Source organism: Poecilia reticulata, chromosome 3, assembly GCF_904066995.2.
Source record: "Poecilia reticulata chromosome 3, P_reticulata-male-v2, whole genome shotgun sequence".
Taxonomy (NCBI): Eukaryota; Metazoa; Chordata; class Actinopteri; order Cyprinodontiformes; family Poeciliidae; genus Poecilia; species Poecilia reticulata.
Window position 1 is genome coordinate 36097841 of NC_088832.1, and position 23169 is coordinate 36121009.

General features: G+C 46.9%; 1 protein-coding gene across 1 annotated transcript; it reads right to left on the bottom strand.

Annotated features, from left to right (window-relative positions):
* Nucleotides 1–8540: 8540 nt before the first annotated feature.
* Nucleotides 8541–11302, bottom strand: LOC103460090 (forkhead box protein B1-like). The gene has a single exon (XM_008402086.3). It carries the CDS (start codon nt 10628–10630, stop codon nt 9731–9733), a length of 900 nt encoding a protein of 299 aa, XP_008400308.1. The 5' UTR covers nt 10631–11302; the 3' UTR covers nt 8541–9730.
* Nucleotides 11303–23169: the final 11867 nt, after the last annotated feature.

Consider the following 23169-nt stretch of genomic DNA (forward strand, 5'->3'; position numbering starts at 1 on the left):
ATGTGTTACTGGACTGTACAAGAGGGATAACTCTAATTTATTACTCTATCTTTCCTCATCTTTTATTTTATTTTAATTTTTACAAGGGAATATTCATTTACTTGGTTTTTTAGAAGCAGTTGACCCGTTTTTATCACCATTTGTTGTTTTTCTGTTTAAATCATGCTCTACCTTTACGATTTCTATTACATCAAAAATGAGAGAAACAAAAATACCCTCCCAGCTCCCGGAACGGGAAGTGTTTCTTCAGCGCATGCGCAAACGAGCGGCCCCCGGACCAGATCGCGCAGTGACAGCTTCCTTCTGCTCTGTTGATAACCAGTTTGATGGGTTTATGTTGGGAAATGTTTTATTTTTCTACATCCTCCAGAAAAGATGCAAAGTGTTTGCATGCTAATCAACAGCCTGCTTGGTGTTCATGTCAGTGCTGTGTCCTTTCATTCGTTGGTTTGTTGTCATTTATTTAAAAGTAAATGAATAAATAAACTTCCTCCTGCTCCTCAGAAAAGGAGGGAGTCGCCATAGCAACCGGTGACGCAGCTGTCCCTGACATGAAATCAGATTTTTAATGTGTGTGGTCCTGGTGACGTCACTAATCAACCTGAAAAACTCGCACGGCGTTCACACCGACATCAGAACCACAGTTCTGGACCAGAACCAGTTTAAAGCTGTTCATGGATCCAGAAGAGAAGAAATGCCATTACATGGCTGTGGACAGGAAGGAGCTCCTGCAGCAGTCTGTGTTGCAGCAACCCTGAAAACCCCTCTGACTGAAGACTTTAGGTGTGGTAGTTTCATGAAGAGAATGTCAGTCATCTGTTGTTGATTTCATGAAGAATCCTTCTTTTCATCAGAACCAGAACCAGAGACTGAGCCGCTCCAACATGGAGACACCAGAAGACTTAAAGTTTGAGTCAGAATCTGCAGAAATTAGACTAAAAAACAGAAACTTTGCTGAAAGGAGAAACTGGTTCCAGTAACTGGGACTAAACCAGTCCTGATGGAAGACAACTGGTTCTGCGCCCTCCCAGTTCAGAACCCGTTCTGGACTCCCTTCCGTTTTCATTCTGTGCTAAAGTATTCACACTGGACAGGAAGCCTGATGGAGAGGAATCCGGACAATCTCGGATGACTTAGATGGGTTGGGATGGCCTAGTCAAAGGCCAGACCTGAATCCAACTGAGAATCAATGAGACGATAAAAACTGATTCAAACTGGAGGAGAAAAACTGCAGACGGCCTGCAGCCACAGGGGCTGAAAGTAGAAGGACTCCACACTTTTCAGAATCATTTCCTGCCCTGATGCAGCCTGTCGGTCCGTCCCAGTAAGTCCCAGTAAGTCAAACTGGAGCTGGGGGTGTGAATACTTCAGGATACACAGTTGTTTCCTGTGAACCAGCAGCGTGACCTCTGACCCCGGTTCCTCCTGGATCTGCCTGGCCACGGCTTCCTGTCGCCGTGGCGACCGGCTGCCAGCGCCTGAATAAATCATCCGCCTGCACGAGAAGGTGGAGCGGGCGAGTGACCCGGTAACCACGGCAACAAGGCTTCATCTGCTGCCCAATCACAACGCGTCGTTACACAGAGCATCCAGAACCAGAACCATGGACCAGAACCATGGACCGGAACCAGGGACCAGAACCATGGACCAGAACCAGGGACCAGAACCATGGACCAGAACCAGGGACCAGAACCAGGGACCAGAACCATGGACCAGAACCAGGGACCAGAACCATGGACCAGAACCAGGGACCAGAACCAGGGACCAGAACCAGGGACCAGAACCAGGGACCAGAACCAGGGACCAGAACCATGGACCAGAACCAGGGACCAGAACCATGGACCAGAACCATGGACCAGAACCAGGGACCAGAACCAGGGACCAGAACCATGGACCAGAACCAGGGACCAGAACCATGGACCAGAACCAGGGACCAGAACCAGGGACCAGAACCATGGACCAGAACCAGGGACCAGAACCAGGGACCAGAACCAGGGACCAGAACCATGGACCGGAACCATGGACCGGAACCATGGACCAGAACCATGGACCAGAACCAGGGACCAGAACCATGGACCAGAACCATGGACCGGAACCATGGACCAGAACCATGGACCAGAACCAGGGACCAGAACCATGGACCGGAACCATGGACCAGAACCATGGACCAGAACCATGGACCAGAACCAGGGACCAGAACCAGGGACCAGAACCATGGACCGGAACCATGGACCAGAACCAGGGACCAGAACCATGGACCGGAACCATGGACCAGAACCATGGACCAGAACCATGGACCAGAACCAGGGACCAGAACCAGGGACCAGAACCAGGGACCAGAACCATGGACCAGAACCAGGGACCAGAACCATGGACCAGAACCAGGGACCAGAACCAGGGACCGGAACCATGGACCGGAACCATGGACCGGAACCATGGACCAGAACCATGGACCAGAACCAGGGACCAGAACCAGGGACCAGAACCATGGACCAGAACCAGGGACCAGAACCAGGGACCAGAACCATGGACCAGAACCAGGGACCAGAACCAGGGACCAGAACCATGGACCAGAACCATGGACCGGAACCAGGGACCAGAACCATGACCAGAACCATGACCAGAACCATGGACCGGAACCATGGACCGGAACCAGGGACCAGAACCAGGGACCAGAACCATGGACCAGAACCAGGGACCAGAACCATGACCAGAACCATGACCAGAACCATGACCAGAACCATGACCAGAACCATGGACCGGTCTTTAATCATAAACAAGACTGTAGATTTGAGAAGGAATGGGGTCAAAGGTCATTATTTCCACCATGGGAGAAGGTATGGAGGAATGTAAGTAGCACAGACTGCTACAGGAGCCTCTGACGTCACAGCTGATTAAATTACAGCAACATTAACTCCGAAGTGAATTGTTAGAAAAATGAACATCAATCATTTATTCAGCAGAAAAACATGGAGGTTCGTTATTCAGTTTTCATTCAATTATAAAAATCATTTTAAAATAATATTTAATGATCTAAATATTTAGCTAATATGCTAAATATATGCTAACTGAACTCAGACTAGCCTGACCGGGTCGGAACCGCTGTCACTGAGCCGGTTCTTTTCTGGACCGGTTCCTCCTCCGGTCCAAGGAACGGTTCAGAACATTTCTGCTTCCTAACATTGAGCAGATCTGCCTGGTTTTGGTTCTGGACTGGTTCTGATCTAGACTGTGTTCTGAAGGAGACATGTTGGTTTGCAGAACCTGAACGGACCCGTTGGGTTCCTGTAGGAGGCGTTGGTTCCCAGGCGTGAAGATGACTGATGGATCTGGACGGAACCGGTTCCAGGCCCCTCGGGTCGGGTCGGGTTTGTCGTTTTGACTCATGAAGCTCTGCTGATCCAGTTGGTTCTGGTTCTGCTTGTTGCTGAGGAATGCTGAGATGATAACAGACTGCCGGCCGTAACGACCTGCTGCCTGCGGCGCTTTGCAGCACTTTGCGGCGCTTTGTGGCGCTCAGCGGGTTATTTATGAGCCGCTCAGGAATCTTCTTCGGCCGTAAACTCGCACCTTCAGCCGCGCTTCAAAGCGCCGAGGTGTCAGGCGCCCCGCGCCGCGGCGCTGCGGGCCACAGCGGCCGAACCTCAGCAGGAGAGGACTGAGTGAGGAGCGCCGGGTCACGTCGGGGCCCCGGGGCCCAAACGGGCTCCACGTCAGGCCACAGAGACCAACTGGACTCATTCTGTTCATTAGAAAAAGCTCCAGTTCTGATCAAGGCCAGAACATTTCGGCCACCTGATGCTTCCCAGATGAAAACACCAGAAACAAACAAACTTTATTTTATAGCAGCAAAGTAAAGGAAACGATGAAACATTAAATCCAGACTGGAATGAATCTATTTCAGTTATTATTGATCAAAGAAACTCTAAGTTTTAACATCACTACCCTAAAAAGTACCTAGAATAAGGACTGATCATTAGCATTAGCTCTGCTAAAGCACATGGTGTTTAATGGAAGCTAATGCTAAAGTGCTATGCAAACATAATATTCATCTGAAGCTAATGCTAAAGCTTTGAATTCAACCATGTTGATATCCACCATGTGTCAGGAAAAGAATGTGAATCTTTCAAATTAATTCATATTTAACTGTGTTTTAATGTATTTGTTTAACAGATAAGTTCATTCATCCATTTGTTGTATTTGTCACTTTCTCAATAAAGTTTCTAGAAAACCAAGAAGAGAGGACATGAGGACAGGAAATGGAACTGTTGCCTTCAAAATAAAACATAAACGTTTAACTACTTAATATTCTTCGAAACTTCAACACAACCAAAGTTTATTCAGCTGAAAGTTACAACCAAGGAAACTGGATTTAGAATCGATCTGTGCGCTAAATGTTTTAGTACAAAATGAAAATCAGCGCTGCACCTTAGCGGATTAGCGCCTTAGCTTTAGCGAGGAGAGGGAGGTGAGAGGGGCGGGGGGGGTGGGCGCGGTGCGCCCACCACTGGTATTTAAAGGAATTCAGTGTTTCGGCTGTTTTTCAGTTTTCTGGAAGCTTGTTCTGGATCATAGAAGCTGAATGCTGCTTCTCCATGTTTGGTTCTGGTTCTGGTTCCGTTTGGACCGAATCTTCCGGCTCTGATGAAACCGCCTCCACCCGTGGGTGGAAGTGAAGTGACTGCCAGGGAGGGGGTAAAGGGGGAGTGACGTAATGATCTTCATCATCTTCATCATCCTCCTTTCTGACGGTTTGCTAATTGAAGGTTCGGTGACTCCGCTTGGCTCCGCGGCCTCTAATTAACGAGCGGCGCAGTGATTCATTACAGCTCCAGCAGCACATCTTCATCATCATCTTCATCATCATCCTCATCATCATCCGGCTCCGCTCAGCTGGAACTGAGCCGGGAGCTGAAGAACGTTCTGTCAGTATGGATCTGTGGAAACTTTTCTGTTTCTGATCTGGAGCAGCTCCTCTTCCTCCTCTGCTCCTCTTCCTCCTCTGTTCCTCTTCCTCCTCTTCCTCCTCTGCTCCTCTTCGTCCTCAGCTCCTCTTCCTCCTCTGCTCCTCTTCCTCCTCTTCCTCCTCTTCCTCCTCTGCTCCTCTTCCTCCTCTTCCTCCTCTTCGTCCTCTTCTCCTCTTCCTCCTCTTCCTCCTCTGCTCCTCTTCCTCCTCTGCTCCTCTTCCTCCTCAGCTCAGCGGCTCAGATTTAAAACGTCATTCTTCCCTAAAGTTTCTCCAGCTCTGCTGATGAACTTGGTGCTTCCTGTTGGACGGAGCTGATCGGTGAAGAAGGAAAGTCGTTGATGTTTCTTTGTCTTTTTTTTACAAATAGAATCTGAAAAGTGCGGCATGCCTTTGTGTTCTGCCTTCTGGGTCAGAACCTTTAGAACCTCTTCTGGCTCTCCAGTCAAACTGGACGTAGAACATCAGTTCTCAGTTCTAGCTAAAGACTCAGTTGGATTCCAGTCTGAACTTTGACTAGGCCATTCTAGCCCATGAATCTGCTCTGATCGAAACCATCCCATAATACCTCAGGCTGATTGTCAAGCTGGAATATGAATCTTGACCCAACACTCGTTCTCCTCCAGGTTCCTCCCCCAGCATGATGCTGCCTCCACCATGTTTCTTGTGTCTTTGCTTGTTTTTCATTTCTTTTTCTTTTTTTTTATTCAGATGAAATCACAAACATTTGGACTGTTTCCTGATCAGCTGATTCCTAAGGCTGATTCAAAAAAATAAAACATCCCAAAGGGAATGTGGTGATCTGTGTGTTGATTTCTTGGTTTTTCTGTGTCCTGCCCCCCCCCACCCCCCCCACCTGTTGATTGACCCCAGCTGTGTCCAGTTCCCTGATGACCTCCTCTGTATCTAAACCCACCTGTTGTCTCTTGTCGGATCCTCGTTTATGGTTCGTCTGTCGCTCTTTGCTCGGTGTTGTCTGTGTTTCCTGTGTCTTCGTTATTAAAATCCACTTCCATCATGACACCTGCCTGCGTTTCCCTCACCACTCTCAACCACAGGGATATTAAATTATCTGGATTTTATTTAGGGGTGTCAGAGTAAAGGGGTCTGAAAACATCTGCTTGCCGCACTAACTAGGCTTTCGTTCACCTGCAGGAATCAGGAGCGGTTCGGTTCGGTTCGGTTCGGTTCTCCTCTCGCCGCAGCTCGTTTACTCATGGGGGGGGGGCACATTGCAGTGGGGTCGGTCTCCGTCTCCTAGCAACGCTGTCAAAGAGCCTCAGCTTTAATTGAACTGACTGTGTCGGATCCACTGGACCTGAATCCGGTTCGGATCGGAGGTTCCGGTGGATCCACTGGACCTGAATCCGGTTCGGATCGGAGGTTCCGGTGGATCCACTGGACCTGAATCCGGTCCGGATCGGAGTCAGCAGCAGTTCAGATTATTTTCTTTCTCTCTTTTTTAATAAAATCATTTTTTTATTATTTCAGTGAAGTGAAACTTGACCTGGTTTGGGTCGACTGGTTCTGGGTTCTTCCGAACCGTCCTGGTCGGACCGAACCTTAGACTCAGACAGTAACTGTGTTTCCATATAGAATTGCACAAATCGGAATTAAGGAAATCAATTAATTTATTGAAAACCCGGAAAGTTTGAGAAAAAAACCTCATATTTTTTCATAAAGGGGATGAAATGATTTCAGTTTTATTCAAATAGACGCGTTTACAAAACTGCGATCAAACGTTTTCCGCATCATAGAGTCACGTGATCAACGGCGGGACAACTACTGGCGGAACCCATGAAGAAGACAACAGGAAGTAGTTTTCTTAGTTTGTTTTATTTGCTTTTTTTTGTTTTTTGGACAACAGGAAGTTGTGAGTCATTTCAACCTGTTGAATCCTTTGCTACTCTATAAAATGGCCGACTGCGCTGGTCGCTGCAACGCCTCCTCTGATTGGTAGATGATGAGCGCAAGCGGGTAAATTATGACTGTATCTGTTTACATCCAACACTGCCGTGGCTTTTAATGACTTATCGCGTGAACAAGCTTATTCCCCTGTGATTTCAATTTCATGTCGTATTTACTAGAATATCGACTAAAATTTACTCACATTTGTAATGAAAACGCAGCAACTTTCTGCCAACATGAGAGGAAGAAGCAGCCCGGATCCAGACGATGTTAACAGGGGGGGGGGGCATCGACTTATTTTGTGGGGGCAAAATGAATTTATGTAGCTGAACATAAACACAACACCAGCAGCCTACAAGCTACCTGTTAACAAGCTTAAGGTGATGTATTGATATTAGCTAGTGACCTTTTGGCTAACATCACCTGCAGCTTCACTCAACTCAGTCAGTGAGTTTGGGGGAAAAACTGTGGAAAGTTCTTTGCGTTTTGTTGGTTTGCTGCCATGATTCTAACACACCTGAGCAGCTGCAGCAGCTGCAGCAGGTCTCCTTCACTGCCGCACAGGTGTAAACCCAGCGAGAGCGTCTCAGCAGCTGGCCACTCCGAGGTAAAAACAACAAACAGCTTCCAGTCCATGGGGGGCACAGCTGACTCTGTGGGCGGGCAATGTCCCCCAATGTCCCACAATGTCCCCCAATGTCCCACAATGTCCCCCAATGTCCCACAATGTCCCCCAATGTCCCACAATGTCCCACAATGTCCCCCAATGCCACCGGGCCTGGGAAGAAGATCCAGATCGTAAAGATCTGAAAGAAGCTGATTCTGTAGATCTGGAGAAACATCTTTAACTTGTTACTAACACGTTAACTAACCAGCTCACTCTGTTAACTAACCTTTTTAACTAACCTGTTACTATATTACGCTGTATGTTTTTTTTTTTTTTTTTAAAACCTTTAGGTTCCGGTTCTGTTTGAAATGAACGGACCTGGAACCTGAGATGGAAAGTTCTGATTCGGACCCAACAGAACCGGATCAGAAGTCTGGTCAGGTTCTGGTGCGGTCGGGTTAGATCATGTTAGAGTGAGACCTCTTGTTTCTCTACCAGCTTTGTTGCTCTGTTTCGGACATTTATCACCTTCTGCAGCTTCAGTTTGTGATATTATGGTTTTATTCGTTTCTATTATTTTCTCATTTAGTCTTTAAAATAATATTTGCACATGACGACATATATCTTGTCTCTGTGATGACGTCGTTTTAAAATATTAAATAACACCTTCAGATCAGAAGTCGCTTAACTTTATTTACTCTTGTTTATTTACTCTTGGACGACTTTTTACTTTTATTTGAGTAAAATTATTTCCACATATTGCGACTCTTGCATGAGTTTATGGATCATCTCCACCTCTGCATTTACACACAGGAAGCATAACGCTGCCGCAGATGTCATTTATTATTTTCATATACATTTATTTAAATTCGGGCTGCAGGTGAATTTAGTTAGAAAACACCAGATGCGCGCGCCTGTGTGTTTAACTGAAACAAACACATTTATCGCAAAAACGCGTTTTTGTTTTATTTATGGAAACAATTTTTTCCTGTCATGAAAACAGATTTAAAAAAAACAACAAAAAAACAAAAAACATTGTAGGATCAAATTAAGCGAAACTAAATTTAAAAAAGACATTTAATATTTTTTCACACAAGGTATCAGACGAAAAAAAGAATAAATTAATCAAATAAACCGAGCCGGAAACGAACATCCCGTAAAACAAAATAAAGTTTTTGATTCACAGAAATATTAAATCTTCTGACTTTCTTCATCGGTAAAAAATGAAAAACTCTGAACCTGCAACTGTAAAATCTGTTTTCATCTGAATTACAGAGAATCTGAATGAAAACAGTTTGAATTCAAAGCGACGGGAAGCGAGAAGCTGCTGGAGCTTCACCTGCGGACAGGTGAGCTGCTGCTCCTGGAACACACGCAGCTCTTATCATTATTCATTTTCATTAAATCACTTTTAGCTTCGCTCCGATTTCAGTTTCAAACTGTTTTTGGGCCAATATGAACGTCGGTAAATTGATTTTTCTGGCTAAAAACCAGAGAAATTAAAATAAAATAATTGTTGTAGTTTTTCAACATTTGCAGCAATTACAAAAAAACGAGTAAAATGTGGGATTATTTTTTTTTTAAAAAAGAGCCAGAAATAAATGAATTTTAAAAAATATGTCCATTAAATGTTTCCACCAACAAACAGAGAATAAAGCAAACAGAGGAGCTGCAGAGGATTCATGCTTTTTGATGCTCAGGAACATTTTTACAGCAGCATGCACGCACACACACACACACACACACACACACACACACACACACACACACACACACACACACACACACACACACACACACACACACACGCGCGCGCACACACACACACACACACACACACACACACACACACACACACACACACACACACACACACACACACACACGCACACACACACACACACACACACACACACACACACACACACACTGCGAGGCCTCCGGTTCTTCCTTCAAAGTGCTTCTCCGTCGTGGTTCCGGTCGTGGTTCCGTCGGTAGAACTGTTCTCTCTCAGTTTTCCAGTTTTAGAAACAAACTGAAGGAAAAAATGAAATATTTGGTTTTCCGGGATTTTCCTCTGAAGTTCTGATAAAGTTCGGTTTCACTCATGAGTTTCCTTCAGCTTCATGCTGGACCCACCGAACCTACAGATCCGAACCGGGCTCCGTGGAAGGTCAAAGGTCTCACTAATAGACACGAACCCGCAGCTTGCCCCGCGTTCTGCGGTCCTGCGTGGCGCTGCGGGGCGCTCAGTGCACCGCCACCGCGGACTGCAGCGGCTCTGCGGGCCCGGCCGGGCTGCTCTGGCCGGCGGCGGCCTGCGGAGACGTCGGGCTCAGGGAGCGCGGGGAGTGGGCCAGGAAGGCCGGGATGTGTGCGGGCAAGCCGGGTGCGGGTTTGATGGGCACCGGGATGGCGGGCAAAGTCTGTCCGCCGTGGCAGAGCGTCTTCAGCGGCATGCCGTAGGCCGAGTAGTCCGCGGGAGCCATGGAGAGGGGCGCCGCGGGGTCTATGACGCCCGGGCCGTACATGTGCGGCCAGGCCGGGCTCAGCTGGTTGTGCAGCGGGTAGCCGGCGGCCGGGAAGGCGGCCAGTCCGCCGGGAACCTTGTACTCTCTGGCAATGATGTTCTCGATGGCGAACGGGTGCTTGAAGCCGGACGGCTGCGTGGAGCCCAGGCCGTATCCCGCAGGGACCTGCGGGAGATGCGCGGCGGCGTGCAGGGCGCTCAGCCGCAGCTTGGCCTGCTGATGCAGGTAGTGCGCGGCGTCCTGTGCCTTGCTGGGGCCCAACGGGTCTGGCACCGGCACGCCACCCACCTTGAAGCGCTTCCGGCGCCGCAGGAAGCTTCCGTTCTCGAACATGTCCCCACAGTTGGGGTGCAGCGCCCAGAAGCTGCCCTTTCCAGGCTGGTCCGGCCGGCGCGGGATCTTGATGAAGCAGTCGTTGAAGGAGAGGTTGTGCCGCAGGGAGTTCTGCCAGCGCTGCGTGTTCTCCCGGTAGTAGGGGAAACGCTCCATGATGAACTTGTAGATGTCGCTGAGCGGCAGCATCTTGTCCGGGCAGCTCTGGATGGCCATGGCCGTCAGGGAGATGTAGGAGTAGGGCGGCTTCTGGTCGCTGTACGTGTTCCTGCCGGGCCGCGGCATGGTTCCGAACAGCCCGAATCACTCCAGTCCGAGTCTCTCCAAACTTTCAGCTCCTCACTGCGTCTTTACGCACAGCGACCCGCATGGTCCCGTCTGGGCTGGGAGGGAAACTCTTGAGTTAAAGTTCAGGGAAAGTTGGATGAGCAGCAGCGGATGGTCGTCCGGTTCTCCTCCGGCAGGCAGCGGGGCTCCGTGCTCTCTGTGGCCGCTGCTGCGCTGCGCTAGGCGGCCCTGTCCTCCTCCATGTCCCGCTCTGCTCCGCTCGGCTCCCTGCGCGGCTGTCAGCGCTGGCGGCGGAGCGGCTTCATTAATGGGACACTTTTCCACAGTCACGTGACGGCCACACGTAGGAAGGGGGTGGGTGTGTGTGGGAGCCGCGCACGCGCTCCCATACACACGTGCTCAACCTGAGCACGTGGACGCGCTCAGGTTGAGTGGAGGAGCAGCTGGCGGAGCTGCGGCCGGGCAGAGGAGGCTGATGACGGGGAGGATCCGCGCTGCGGGTCGCTGCGGAGCCTCTCACGCACGGTGTGAGCGTGGGAGCGGCGGGTGCGTGTTTCTGAGTGGACTGTGGGGCCCCTCCAATTTGCTGTGACAAATAGGTCCGCTGAGAGCCGCTTTCATTTCTTTATCCTCTCAGCGCTGCTGAGGAAGAGGAGGATGAGGAGGAAGGTTCAGGTAAACATATAAAAATCTGAATAAGTAAAAAATGAATGGAGCAGAATTTCTGCGGCCTTTTTATCTAATTTATGTTTTTTGTTTTACTTTTAAACAAATATTAAATGTTAACAGTTCGGTTTTTTCTGTTGCTTCCGGATTCATATTTTCTTTATTTAATCTCATTTAATGTCGCGGAAAATTAACCTTAAAAATGTAATTTAATTTTAATAAAAACTTTTGTAGTCAGGTTTTAGTTTTTAAACATTTTAAAATTCTAAGTTCTATGTTGGCGCAGTAATCATTAATATTACTACTAGTAGTAGCAATACTATCACTTCTAATAATAATAATAATAATAACATTTTTATTGCAGCATTTTGTACAATTGAAAGAAACGGTTTTTTCCCGCTTTTCTGTTCCGATTATTTGTCACTTTTGATTCTAATTATTTAATTGAAGATAAATTTTACTGAACAGTTTAAAGAATTTATTTTAGCTTCATGTTGTGATGAAGGAGCAGATGGAGGATTAAACATGAAGAGCGGGTGGAGTGTGTGTGTGTGTGTGTGAGTGTGTGTGTGTGCGTGTGTGTGTGTGTGTGTGTGCGTGTGTGTGTGTGTGTGTGTGAGTGTGTGTGAGTGTGTGTGTGTGTGTGTGCGTGTGTGTGTGTGTGTGTGTGTGTGTGTGTGTGTGTGTGTGAGTGTGTGTGTGTGTGTGCGTGTGTGTGTGCGTGTGTGTGCGTTTGGTGGGGGTCGGCTACATTTAACCACTTTAACATGTCTGACCTTTGACCCCGGCGCTGCTGAAGTGACAGACGGGATAAAAGTCTCATTAATTTATATTTATTGTGAAATAATTTTGTAATTTCCCTTTTTGCTCAGATTCTGTTTATTTTATCTTATTTGTGTTGCTTGTTTAATTATTTGTTTTATTTTATTGACCTAATAAATTAAAATGAAACTGAATTATTCAGTTCTTCTCTCATATGATTTTATTTAGTGCATTTTTTAGCTGTTCATTTTTAGTATTAGAGTTTATATAAAATGAAACATTTTCTTTGAAACTTCTAACCAAAACATAATTAGTTTATACTTTTAAAAACATGGAAGTGCATCTATTTTATTTTTCTCATTTCTTGGTGAGTTGAGTCTGGAACTCAATGTTTTCAAAAACTGAAAATAAACAGATTTATTCATTTGATCAGAAATATTGATTTAACTGGAGAAAGTTAAATCAATCAGATTTTACACAAACAAAGCAAATATTTCCTCAGAGCCAATAAAAGCAGACCTGCTGGGGCCCTCTGATTGGCTGCTGCTCAACCAATCACAGGCTCCCAGCTTCTGACGTCATCCAAGTAAATAGTTTTTTAATTGAAACTCTTCTTCAGTCATGTGGCTCCGCCCCCTCATGTCACCTTAGAGGCGTTCAGACAGATCAGAACCAGACTGGTCCAGTTCAGCCTGCAGGTTGCTGGTTCTGGAGGTTCTGCTGGTTCTGAAGGTTCTGAATGGGAGGAGGTCTGCTGTCCAGTGGAACCAGCTCCAGTTGACCTGGATTCTTTCCTCTGAGGCTGGGGTCATCCTGAGCGCTGGCTGTAGTCATGCTGCTACTGACCACCTCCTCCTACTGCTGTCCATGACCTGGACTATTTTAGTTTAAAAAGCCAGTTTTACATAAAATAAACCTTTTTGATCTTTCATCATGTTTTCATGTTTTTTCCTGGATGTTGCTTTGACTCGTTCATGTCAGAGAAATCCTTTGAACCATTTAACTGAGCCCCACATGCAAGGCTCCTCAGCTCCTTCAGACTAGCCAGCAGCAATTAGCAAACATCTGCTGAGCTCATTACAGGAGCTGCTGCTCAGAGCGACGCTGGTAAAAATGTTAAAGGGTTAATAGAGGAGCCATGTTGGGACGACTTCCTGGAGGCGGAGCTTCAGGAAGAGCAGGAGTTTTTCCTGAAGCTCGTTATCCTCCCTACATTCTTCTGCTCCACCTGTTGGACACTGGGACTCCGTCAAACATCTCATTGGGTTGTGGAATGCTAAACGTCCCACAGACAGTGAACTCGGCACACCTGGGAGGTTCAGTTGCCATGGTAGCTAAATACCTGAGTCTTTGGTCAGGATTAAACATGTCAGAAGTGAAATGTTTCAACGTTTTGGGCTGTTTGTCGTTTCTGAACTTGACTTCAGTTAAATCCAAAGTGAATGATTCTCTGGGTTTCCGGGTCAGAACCTCTCACCAGCAGCCTGGACTCCCAGACCTCTGATCTGTCAGATTTTACCTGCTGTCAGAGCAGTGGCTCACCTTGTGGGCGGAGCTAACTCTGGCACACCTGAGCTGCATTCCTCACCTGGAGGCTCTTTGGATGGGTGGAGCATAAAAACATCTCTGAACTCCAACAAAGGAAAGGTTCCTGAAGGGAACTCAGACTATGAAGATGGAGCTGGTGAACCAGAAGCGCAGACCCAGCCCAGCTGGTCCGTCTGTCCATCGTATTGGGTTGGACCGTCCAGTAGAACCGTCCAGTAGAACCGTCCAGTAGAACCGTCCAGTAGAACCGTCCAGTAGAACCCGTCTGCAGCTCAGGAGGATCAAAATAAAGATCAGAGTTTATTTTACACACTAATTGCTTCACATCAATCACGGGTAGATAAAAAAATAGAATTTGGTAAAAACGTCATTTTTCCATCAGGAACTCCGGCTGCTGCCGCAGACCTACAGGGAAAACCGTCGGGAACGTCTCCAGACCTACAGGGAAAACCGTCGGGAACGTCTCCAGACCTACAGGGAAAACCGTCGGGAACGTCTCCAGACCTACAGGGAAAACCATCCGGAACGTCTCCAGACCTACAGGGAAAACCGTCCGGAACGTCTCCAGACCTACAGGGAAACCCGTCGGGAACGTCTCCAGACCTACAGGGAAAACCATCCGGAACGTCTCCAGACCTACAGGGAAAACCGTCCGGAACGTCTCCAGACCTACAGGGAAACCCGTCGGGAACGTCTCCAGACCTACAGGGAAAACCGTCGGGAACGTCTCCAGACCTACAGGGAAAACCGTCGGGAACGTCTCCAGACCTACAGGGAAAACCGTCGGGAACGTCTCCAGAGCTACAGGGAAAACTGCTGGAAGTGTGATCCCAGTCAGACCCGATGGGACCTGACATCGGATCAGAACCTGATTTAACTTCCGGCTCGTTAAAGCTGATCTCAGGTCTGAATGTCTAATTAATAATTAGTCAGTAATTCCTCCTCAGGAGTTATTATCCCTCAAAGCGGCTGGAGAATTTAATTATTAGCAGCCTTTTTGTTTCCGCGCCCCGTCATTACTGTCAGGATTGATGAAACATAAACTTCATTAAAAATTAAAGTGGGATTCTTTAATTACAGGCCGCCCTCACTGCAGCCTGAATTAGCCAAGTCAGTGATGTGCAAATGAGAGCATTATTTAAGAAACATGCTGGAAGTAGTTATGCTAATTCAGCGGCTTCCCAGTGGCGGCGCGCCGCGCTCCTCCTGCACATCCATTAAATGCTGGATGCAGATTTAATGTAGCAGCCGTAGAAACGCCTGTTCATTTACTCAGATTTATTGAGACGACTTGTAAAAAGTAGCCGTTTAATTAGCTCATCTGCTCATCGGCTGCTGATGGCTGAGCTTCTTGAAAACACTCGGCAGACGCACGTTTCCTTTCCTTCAGAGGAGAAGAATTGCTGCTTCAGCGAGGGAAGGGTTCTGAACACGAGGAGAGCGGGCCGAGCTGGGCCGCAGGCGGCAACACGTCAACATCGATCTCTGATCGCCTCCCAGAACTTTCAGGAGCGTCGGTCCGACCCGAAACTCAAAACACAAATTTAATTCTGGATCTAAATGTTCATTAACGCTCCATCAGAAACAGGAAGTTCCTCTGGTCCACAGGAAGTTCCTCTGGTCTGAAGTTGGATGCCTGAATGTGACTGAAGGCAGAACCAGAACTGGGTCCAGATCTGGGAACGGCAGCAGAACAGGTGTTCTGATCTGTTATACCATAAATCCAGCCTTACCTTATGGTCATGCGCACATCCATGTTACGTCACATACTGCTTACTCAGCAGATTTCTTATAAATCCGTCATACCTGTGTTGTGTTTCTCAGACGTTTACGGTAAATTTTATTTAATTAAGCTGCTATTAATATCAAACATATTAACATAAATGACTTTTGCTGTTTCCAATATTGTTACCAAACTGTAAACAAGACATTCGTCCGTTTAGCGTCATTATTACGACAAATACTGTTGGACTACAGATTTGGTCGGGATATTTTGTCCCTATGGCTAATCTACCTTTTTAATATTTTAATATTTCTTTAGAAAACGGAATATGTCCTGAAAAGCTCGTGAATAACTGGATGCTGACCGGAGCTGTTCAAGCAGAACAACATCTTTCTGGACGCTGAGTGGAAATAACTACTTTTCTTATTTTAATTGTTTTTATTTACTGTAAACTTCCGAGAAATAAAACACAAAATGAAACTTCTACAGTTATGATGGATTTATAAGAAACGTAACATCAATGTGCGCATGCGCATTACCACGAGGTACGCTGGATTGACGAGGTATGACAGATAGTCAGAACACCTGAAGCTGCTGGAGTTCGACTAATTTGGCCCGGTTCGGTGTCTCAGCTGTCAAACAGCTGCAGAGTTTCCCGCTGAATCCTCTGGATCAGGTTCGGCCCTGATCCCGGCAGGAAACTGTTAGCAGCTGTTTATCCGCAGCTTCCCGTCCTCCGCCGGTTCGGCCGGGTTCGGCTTGGAAAGCCGCCGCTCATCGGCCCAGAGAGGCAGCGGAGAGCCGGAGGGACTAAACCCACAGATCAGAGCGGAAATCCCCGTTAAGGTCAAGATTTACTGCGCGGGGCTCCGCTCGGCTGATTGCTCGGATCTCCAGACGGAGTCAATTTGACCTGAGAGGCGGCGGCATTAGGGCGGCGGCGCACCCAGGGCCCTCATGGAGGGGGCGGGGTGCCGCAGCTCCCGCGGTAATGGGACATTAATGCCGGGCTTCGCGCTGAATCCCGGTTCTGGTTCTGTTGGTGCCGCATCAGTCAAGCTGCCGCGCTGCATCCTGGGAGCCATTAAGCTGGATGGATCTGCTGTATTTACTGGGCTGTTATGCAATAATAAAGACAGAGGAAGTGACGCTCTTTACACAGAGAGGATTTATCTGCTTTAAACCTGCAGCTCAGATTCCTGCTGATGCTCCAGACGAACCGGAGCAAATCTGATCCATGGAGCTGCTGCTGCTGCTGGAACCGAACTGCTGGGAGCAGGCGGGATCCGGAACTCCGCTGCGATGGTTTCCTCTGAATACATGTTTCTATAGATCCGTTCATATTAAATAACGAGAAATAAAACTGCATGTTTCTGCAGCAGAGGCTGACAGTTCAGTCTCTCTGAGTTAAGAACCGGATCAGACTGATTCCACATCAGAGATCCGGAGAAAACTGAATCGGGAAAATAAAAGAACTGGACTAGAACATGAAAAGGAACCGAAACACGGAGCTTTTCTGGTTCCAGTTCCTTTTGCAGCCTCGTTCTTTCTTCTTTGAGTTTTTCTCAGAAACTGAATCTGTTTCCTGGAGAATCTCAGAGTAAATATTCGAAGCAAATCTCGGTGAACGAAGCAGAAGCTGCTGAACAAACAGAACAGATTCAATTAGCAGAAGATTAATGTTTGGTTTTGTTCAGAGATGAACTTTGATGTGATCGCAGCTCGGTGATAATTAAATCCAAATCCTCCTCAAACACCACAAGCTGCTGTCCGCCCGGAACGAGGCCCTGTTTTTCCAGGACTTCTCTCCATCCCGCTTCCTGTCGCAGCGCGATGCGCAGGCCGAACACCAGAACGTTCTGATCCGGTAAACCGAACACCAGAACGTTCTGATCCGGTAAGCCGAACACCAGAACGTTCTGATCCGGTAAGCCGAACACCAGAACGTTCTGATCCGGTAAGCCGAACGCCAGAACGTTCTGATCCGGTAAGCCGAACACCAGAACGTTCTGATCCGGTAAGCCGAACACCAGAACGTTCTGATCCGGTAAGCCGAACGCCAGAACGTTCTGATCCGGTAAGCCGAGCATCAGAGGAGAGAGGTCGGACCTGATCGGTTCATTAAGAACCGGGCCGGAAACCAAAGTTTGTCTTTTATAAAGAAAGCAGGTAAAGGTGAGACATCACAGCTCTGACTGACCAGCACCGGAACCGGAACCAGAACCGTCTCACCCACCGCCTCTCTCCTCTCAGGAAGCGGCTCCGCTGCAGGATGATGTGAGCTGGTGGTGAATAAAGATGGATGCGGCGGCGGCTCAGCAGGAGGACACTCCATCTTAACATGGCCGCCCGGTGTCTTATGATATCTTATCATTAGTTTCTCTGACAGTGATGGAGCAGCCGCCCATCCGCGCCGCCAGCCGTGTATAAAAGTAACCTTCTTTCCATAATAATGGCCATTCGTCACTTCCTGAACTGTCACGCAAACAAAGTGGGCTTTAACAAGGCGTGGGGGGTCAGAGCATTCAGTGGTCCTCAGCGTTCACCTGCTGATGCGTTCAGGGAGCGTGGGACCACAGAGCATCAGGCCGCGTCCCTCCGGACAGACCGCAGCCTGAAGCTCTGCATGCCGCAGACAAACTGCAGGTCAGAGCGACCCGCTGCCTGTCAGGCAGAGCGCAGGGAAAAACGTTTGACTAATTCTGCAGAATTTACAGACATGTTAATTAAATTGTCCCTGATACACTCTAAAAAGTGTATTTGGGCTGCAGTTCATCTTATGGACTTATTTACATTAATATCACTTAATTCTTTTGCTTTTTATTTTTTGTGTTCATCTACCTCAAAACTTAAAAATATTTAACCCAAAGGAACTTTTTACTTTGACTATAAAACAATTGAGTTCAATGCCAGTTTTGTATCTTATGTCTGAGCAACTCAATTTATTATGATCATCCAACTCAACTCACTAAGTTTTTATAATTTAATCCATAAGGGGGTGTTAAAAGTCCGTCCATTCGTTTAGCACGACATTACCCATGATGCATCTGTTCAGTTTTTTGTAGTTCGAATTTCACGTAGATGAGCGAGTTATTTTCTGTGCTTCTGTGACTCGGTGGCATAAAATCCATCCACGGATAGCATCCAGCATCAATCCTATCCCGTGTGTATGAGACCCGTGTGCGTTTTTATTATGTAAGTAAACATTTTTCCGCCCGATATTCGAGTTTATGTCAGTTATTAGCCCAGTAGCTGAAATTGGCCTCGTGTTTCTCTGGCTACCGATAATGCGAGCTATTACTTCTAATAACTCAGGTTCTATGATATTCTTTGCCAGATATATGTTACCATTGTAGTAGCATATGAGGAAATTTGATGTTAATTTATATTTTCTGACGGTTTTTGTCATTTGTATGTTTATTGCATTTTACCGATAACCCATGTGTGGCGTTATGGTGCCCTCTATTGGAGTTCTGTGTTACTACAGGCCATTTTTCATCCTGCATGTATGTGTAGCCGCTTTGCCCGCATGGATATTAATATGCACCTTTATTGTTTCTTCTGTTTCAGATAACCACACACACACACACACACACACACACACACACACACACACACACACACACACACACACACACACACACACACACACACACCCACATACATACAAAATCAAATCCAACCACATTGTTCCCATCTCTACGTCATCACCTGTACCATCATCTCCCATGTACCTGCTATTATTCCACCAATAAACCCTCTAAGCTGCACCGGTGTAGTTGACCTTTTCCTTCTGACCGAGGAAGATTCAGTTGATGAGAAATCTGAAATTAGCGCAAGTTAGACGCACACAGTCTTCTACAGGGGGTTTAACATGACAGATTTAAGTCACTCTTACTCAAATCATTTATTTTGTTCTAATAAACATTTAAAATCTCTTTGACTTAATTCTATAAAAAGTTACCTCAAACTTTTAAGTAGTTCCAAACTAAATATTTTAACTTCTTAGTTTGCAGCCTAATACTCTTTTCACAGTGTCCTTTAAATACACAAATCTTTTCCTTAAAGAACCTTTTTACTTTGACTTTACTTGAAATAATTAAGTTCGATACCATCTTTGTATCCTGTCTGACATCATGACTCGAGCTGAGCAGGGACAGATTCCCGACCTGATGACCGGAGCCGCAGGTCTTCCTCTCTGTCGTTGACCACTTTCCTGAATAACTACGCTCCAATAAAGGCTCCCTCAGCTAAAAAACCCTTTGAAAACAATATCCCTTATTAATTTACTTCTTTATTTGAAGTAAACTAAATGATTTGAGTAAGAATGACTTAGATTTGTCATCTTAAACAGACTTAATAAATTAAGTCAGATAAACTTAATTGAATTGCTTGTTACCAATTAAAGCAATTCAATTAAGTTGGTTCAACTAATTTCTTTTTAGAGTGTAAATAAATAAAAGAACAGAAATCATCACTACAAATAACATCATTTTCTCCTGAGTCCACAGACGACGCAGCTAAAAAGGAAACATCATTAAAAGGTTTTATCACTTTTATTCACTTTGCAACAATAATTACGTCCCACACTTAGGAACCCCCCCTCGCCCCACCTTGAACAAGGCAGGTTTGGATCTCCCACAGAACCGGATCGGTCCAGAACCGGACTGGTCCAGATCCACTCTGCAGAGAGCTCCTTCAGGGCTGACCTTCTCTTTCTCCAGGTCAAAGGTCAGGAGAGGTCAGCTACCATCTGCAGACCCCACACATCCTGGACACAGTCTTTCAGACTTTGACCTCCAGGGCGGCGCTACAGAGACGGTTGATTCTGTATCTGTTAAAACTTAAGAGACATTTAGATACGGTTCCTTTACTCTTATTTAATTTCCTCTAAAGTTTTTATATATTTGTCATTAATGTCTGCAGGCTGTGAGTTCAGATTGATTGTCTGAACTCGCAGCCAAAGCTGGTTCTGGTTCTGATGGGTTTCCACAGATTATCATGTTTTTCTACTCTCAGGTTTTTTCTGGAGGTTGAAGCTGCATTTTGATTGGCTGTTGGTCTGAATGAGAATGGGTCCAGCTTTTAAACTGATCAGAACCTGCAGAACCTGCAGACCTCAGGTTTGGGCCGGGCGACCCGTGATGGAGGAGCGGAGCTGAGATTAATGGCGGCAGCAGCAGCTCTGCTCTCATTAGTCTTTGTGGCCGTTTCCCTCAGATTGATGAGTCTGATTATCTTCATAAAACGCTGCGAGAAGCGAGACGAGGTCGGTCATCTGGTGGAGCCAGAGCCGCCGGGCAGGAAGTCCAGTTCCTGCCAGAGGAGAAGAAGAGCAGCAGCTGGTCGGATCGGCAGGACGCGACGTTACAGTAAAAATCAACAGCAATAATTTAGCTTATTTCATGTAAGAGGGAAAAAACGAGGGTTAATTTTCAGTCATATTTTCACCATGTTATTCATTATAAATACAGCAGTTTACCTACGTCACACAATGTTTAAAGCTAAATATTGAGCTGATCAAAATATTTTGGAGATAAATATTCAGGTTGCTAAGTAGCTTAATATTTGATTAGCTCTGAGCTAAATACTTCCATCCATCCATTATCTTATCGCTAGTGGAGTCATGAGAGACGATGGTGCCTGACTCCAGCGGGGTCACCTGGGTGGGTCACCTGGGTGGGTCACCTGGACGGGTCACCTGGGTGGGTCACCTGGGTGGGTCACCTGGACGGGTCACCTGGACCGGTCACCTGGGTGGGTCACCTGGACGGGTCACCTGGGTGGGTCACCTGGTCAAGCCACCTGGACGGGTCACCTGGGTGGGTCACCTGGACGGGTCACCTGGACGGGTCACCTGGACCGGTCACCTGGGTGGGTCACCTGGACGGGTCACCTAGACGGGTCACCTGGACCGGTCACCTGGGTGGGTCACCTGGACGGGTCACCTGGACGGGTCACCTGGGTGGGTCACCTGGACGGGTCACCTGGACGGGTCACCTGTCCATCGCAGTGAGCCAACTACTTGCCTTGGAGATAAATATTTAGCTGGCTAACTAATTATTCTCTTATGACGAGCTGAATAATCCCAAATAATGCTGATCAGTTTTGCGTGTGGCGCTTTACAAACAGCAGATCCTGATCCGAACACGTCAAACAGAAACAGGAACATCCTGGTGAGTTCTGACTCTTTGGGTTCACAGGAAACGTTCCTCTGAAAAGCTTCTGAAGAAATGTATGAAAACTACACACCGAGTCTGTCCAAGTTCAAGAAACTGAGGTTTCCAATGTGAGATGGAGTTCCTGAATGCATCACTCAGCTGGATGAAGCTCCATGTTTGACTGCAGATTAGCGACAGCTAATTAGCTCTAATGCTGCTAATGAGAGCGTCCATGTTTACCCAGACATCAGAGCGCGGCCAGATTACAGGAGTAATCCGCTGGAATCCCTCCCAGCATGAACTGTTTGTCTTCCTGTGAGGAAGCTCTGTCTGCAAACACACACACACACACACACACACACACACACACACACACACACACACACACACACACACACACACACACACAGCCAGCCTTACTGGGACATAGCAGAACCAGAGAGGAAACTTCCTGATCATCAGAACCAGAATAAATGAAACGAGGAGGAAGAGGACCAGCCTGCTCCCAGCAGGAAGGTTGGACAGAAACCTTGAGGCCTGATGTCCCTGTTGGTTTGGACACATTAGAACATGTCCAGTGATGTCTAGTCATATTTTTAGCTCACACACGTTGGGCCGCTGGATGACTGACCGGGTCAGAAAGTGCTGTGGAGGAAAACCTGCATCATGTCTGCAGGCAGAGTGAGAGACGTGCGCAGCTGCCGATCCATCAGAACGAATTCTGATGGAAAGGTTTCAACCTCCAACAGCAGAAACAGCTGCTGCCTCCTCGGCTTCCTCCTGCCTCTGTCTCCATGGTAACCACCTTTCCTTCCAGGTGAGATGAAGGGTTCAGGAATGTGATGTCTTCATGCTGTGTCTCTGCAGCGACCCGGGTCGGATCGGGTCTGGTTCCGGACCAGAGTTCAGATGAACGTTTGCATCGTTTATAATCGCTCAACTGACGGCCGCTCTCCGTCTCCGTGTGCCTCTGGGGGTCAAAGGTCAGAGCAGTGGCTGCTGAAACAGATCCGTCCATCACACGCAGTCGGCTCCCAGCAGAACCAGAACCGGGCCTCCACCAGAAGCTGCGTGATGGAGCGGAGAGGAAAACCTTCCCTCAGTCCGCTTCCTGATTATCATCCATCCGCTCAGGAAATGAGGCTTTTAGAGAAATTAAAATTAAGAAAATAATCTTAAAGCAGCAGAGATTAGATCCATCAGGTTTATAAAATGTATGATACATTTCCATGAGTTTATTCAAATTCATTTCAGTTTGAAGGTTTTTCTTTGGATTTAAGCTCAACTAGAAAATTTAAGCAAAAAAATATATAAATTTTTTTTACAAATTTCCTCAGAAATACATAATTTCTGATATATTTTTTCTGTTTTTCCTCATATTTTAGCCTCTCTTGGTTTGTCGCCCTTTTCTCATCACATCCAGTTCGCACCCATCAGACCAGAGCAGCAAACCGGAAATAACTGGATAACCTGTGTTATACTGCCACCTACCGGCGGATCCTAGCAGCACAATATTTTATTTTATGTTTTTTCATAAAGGCATAAAATTAAATGTCCTCACAGATATAAAAACCACCGAACCTCCAGCGGATCCAGGACCAATAAGATCCGGAAAAAGCTGCTGAGTTTACCCGCTCAGGTTCCGGTTTTATATTGAAATGCTCGGATCAAAGCTT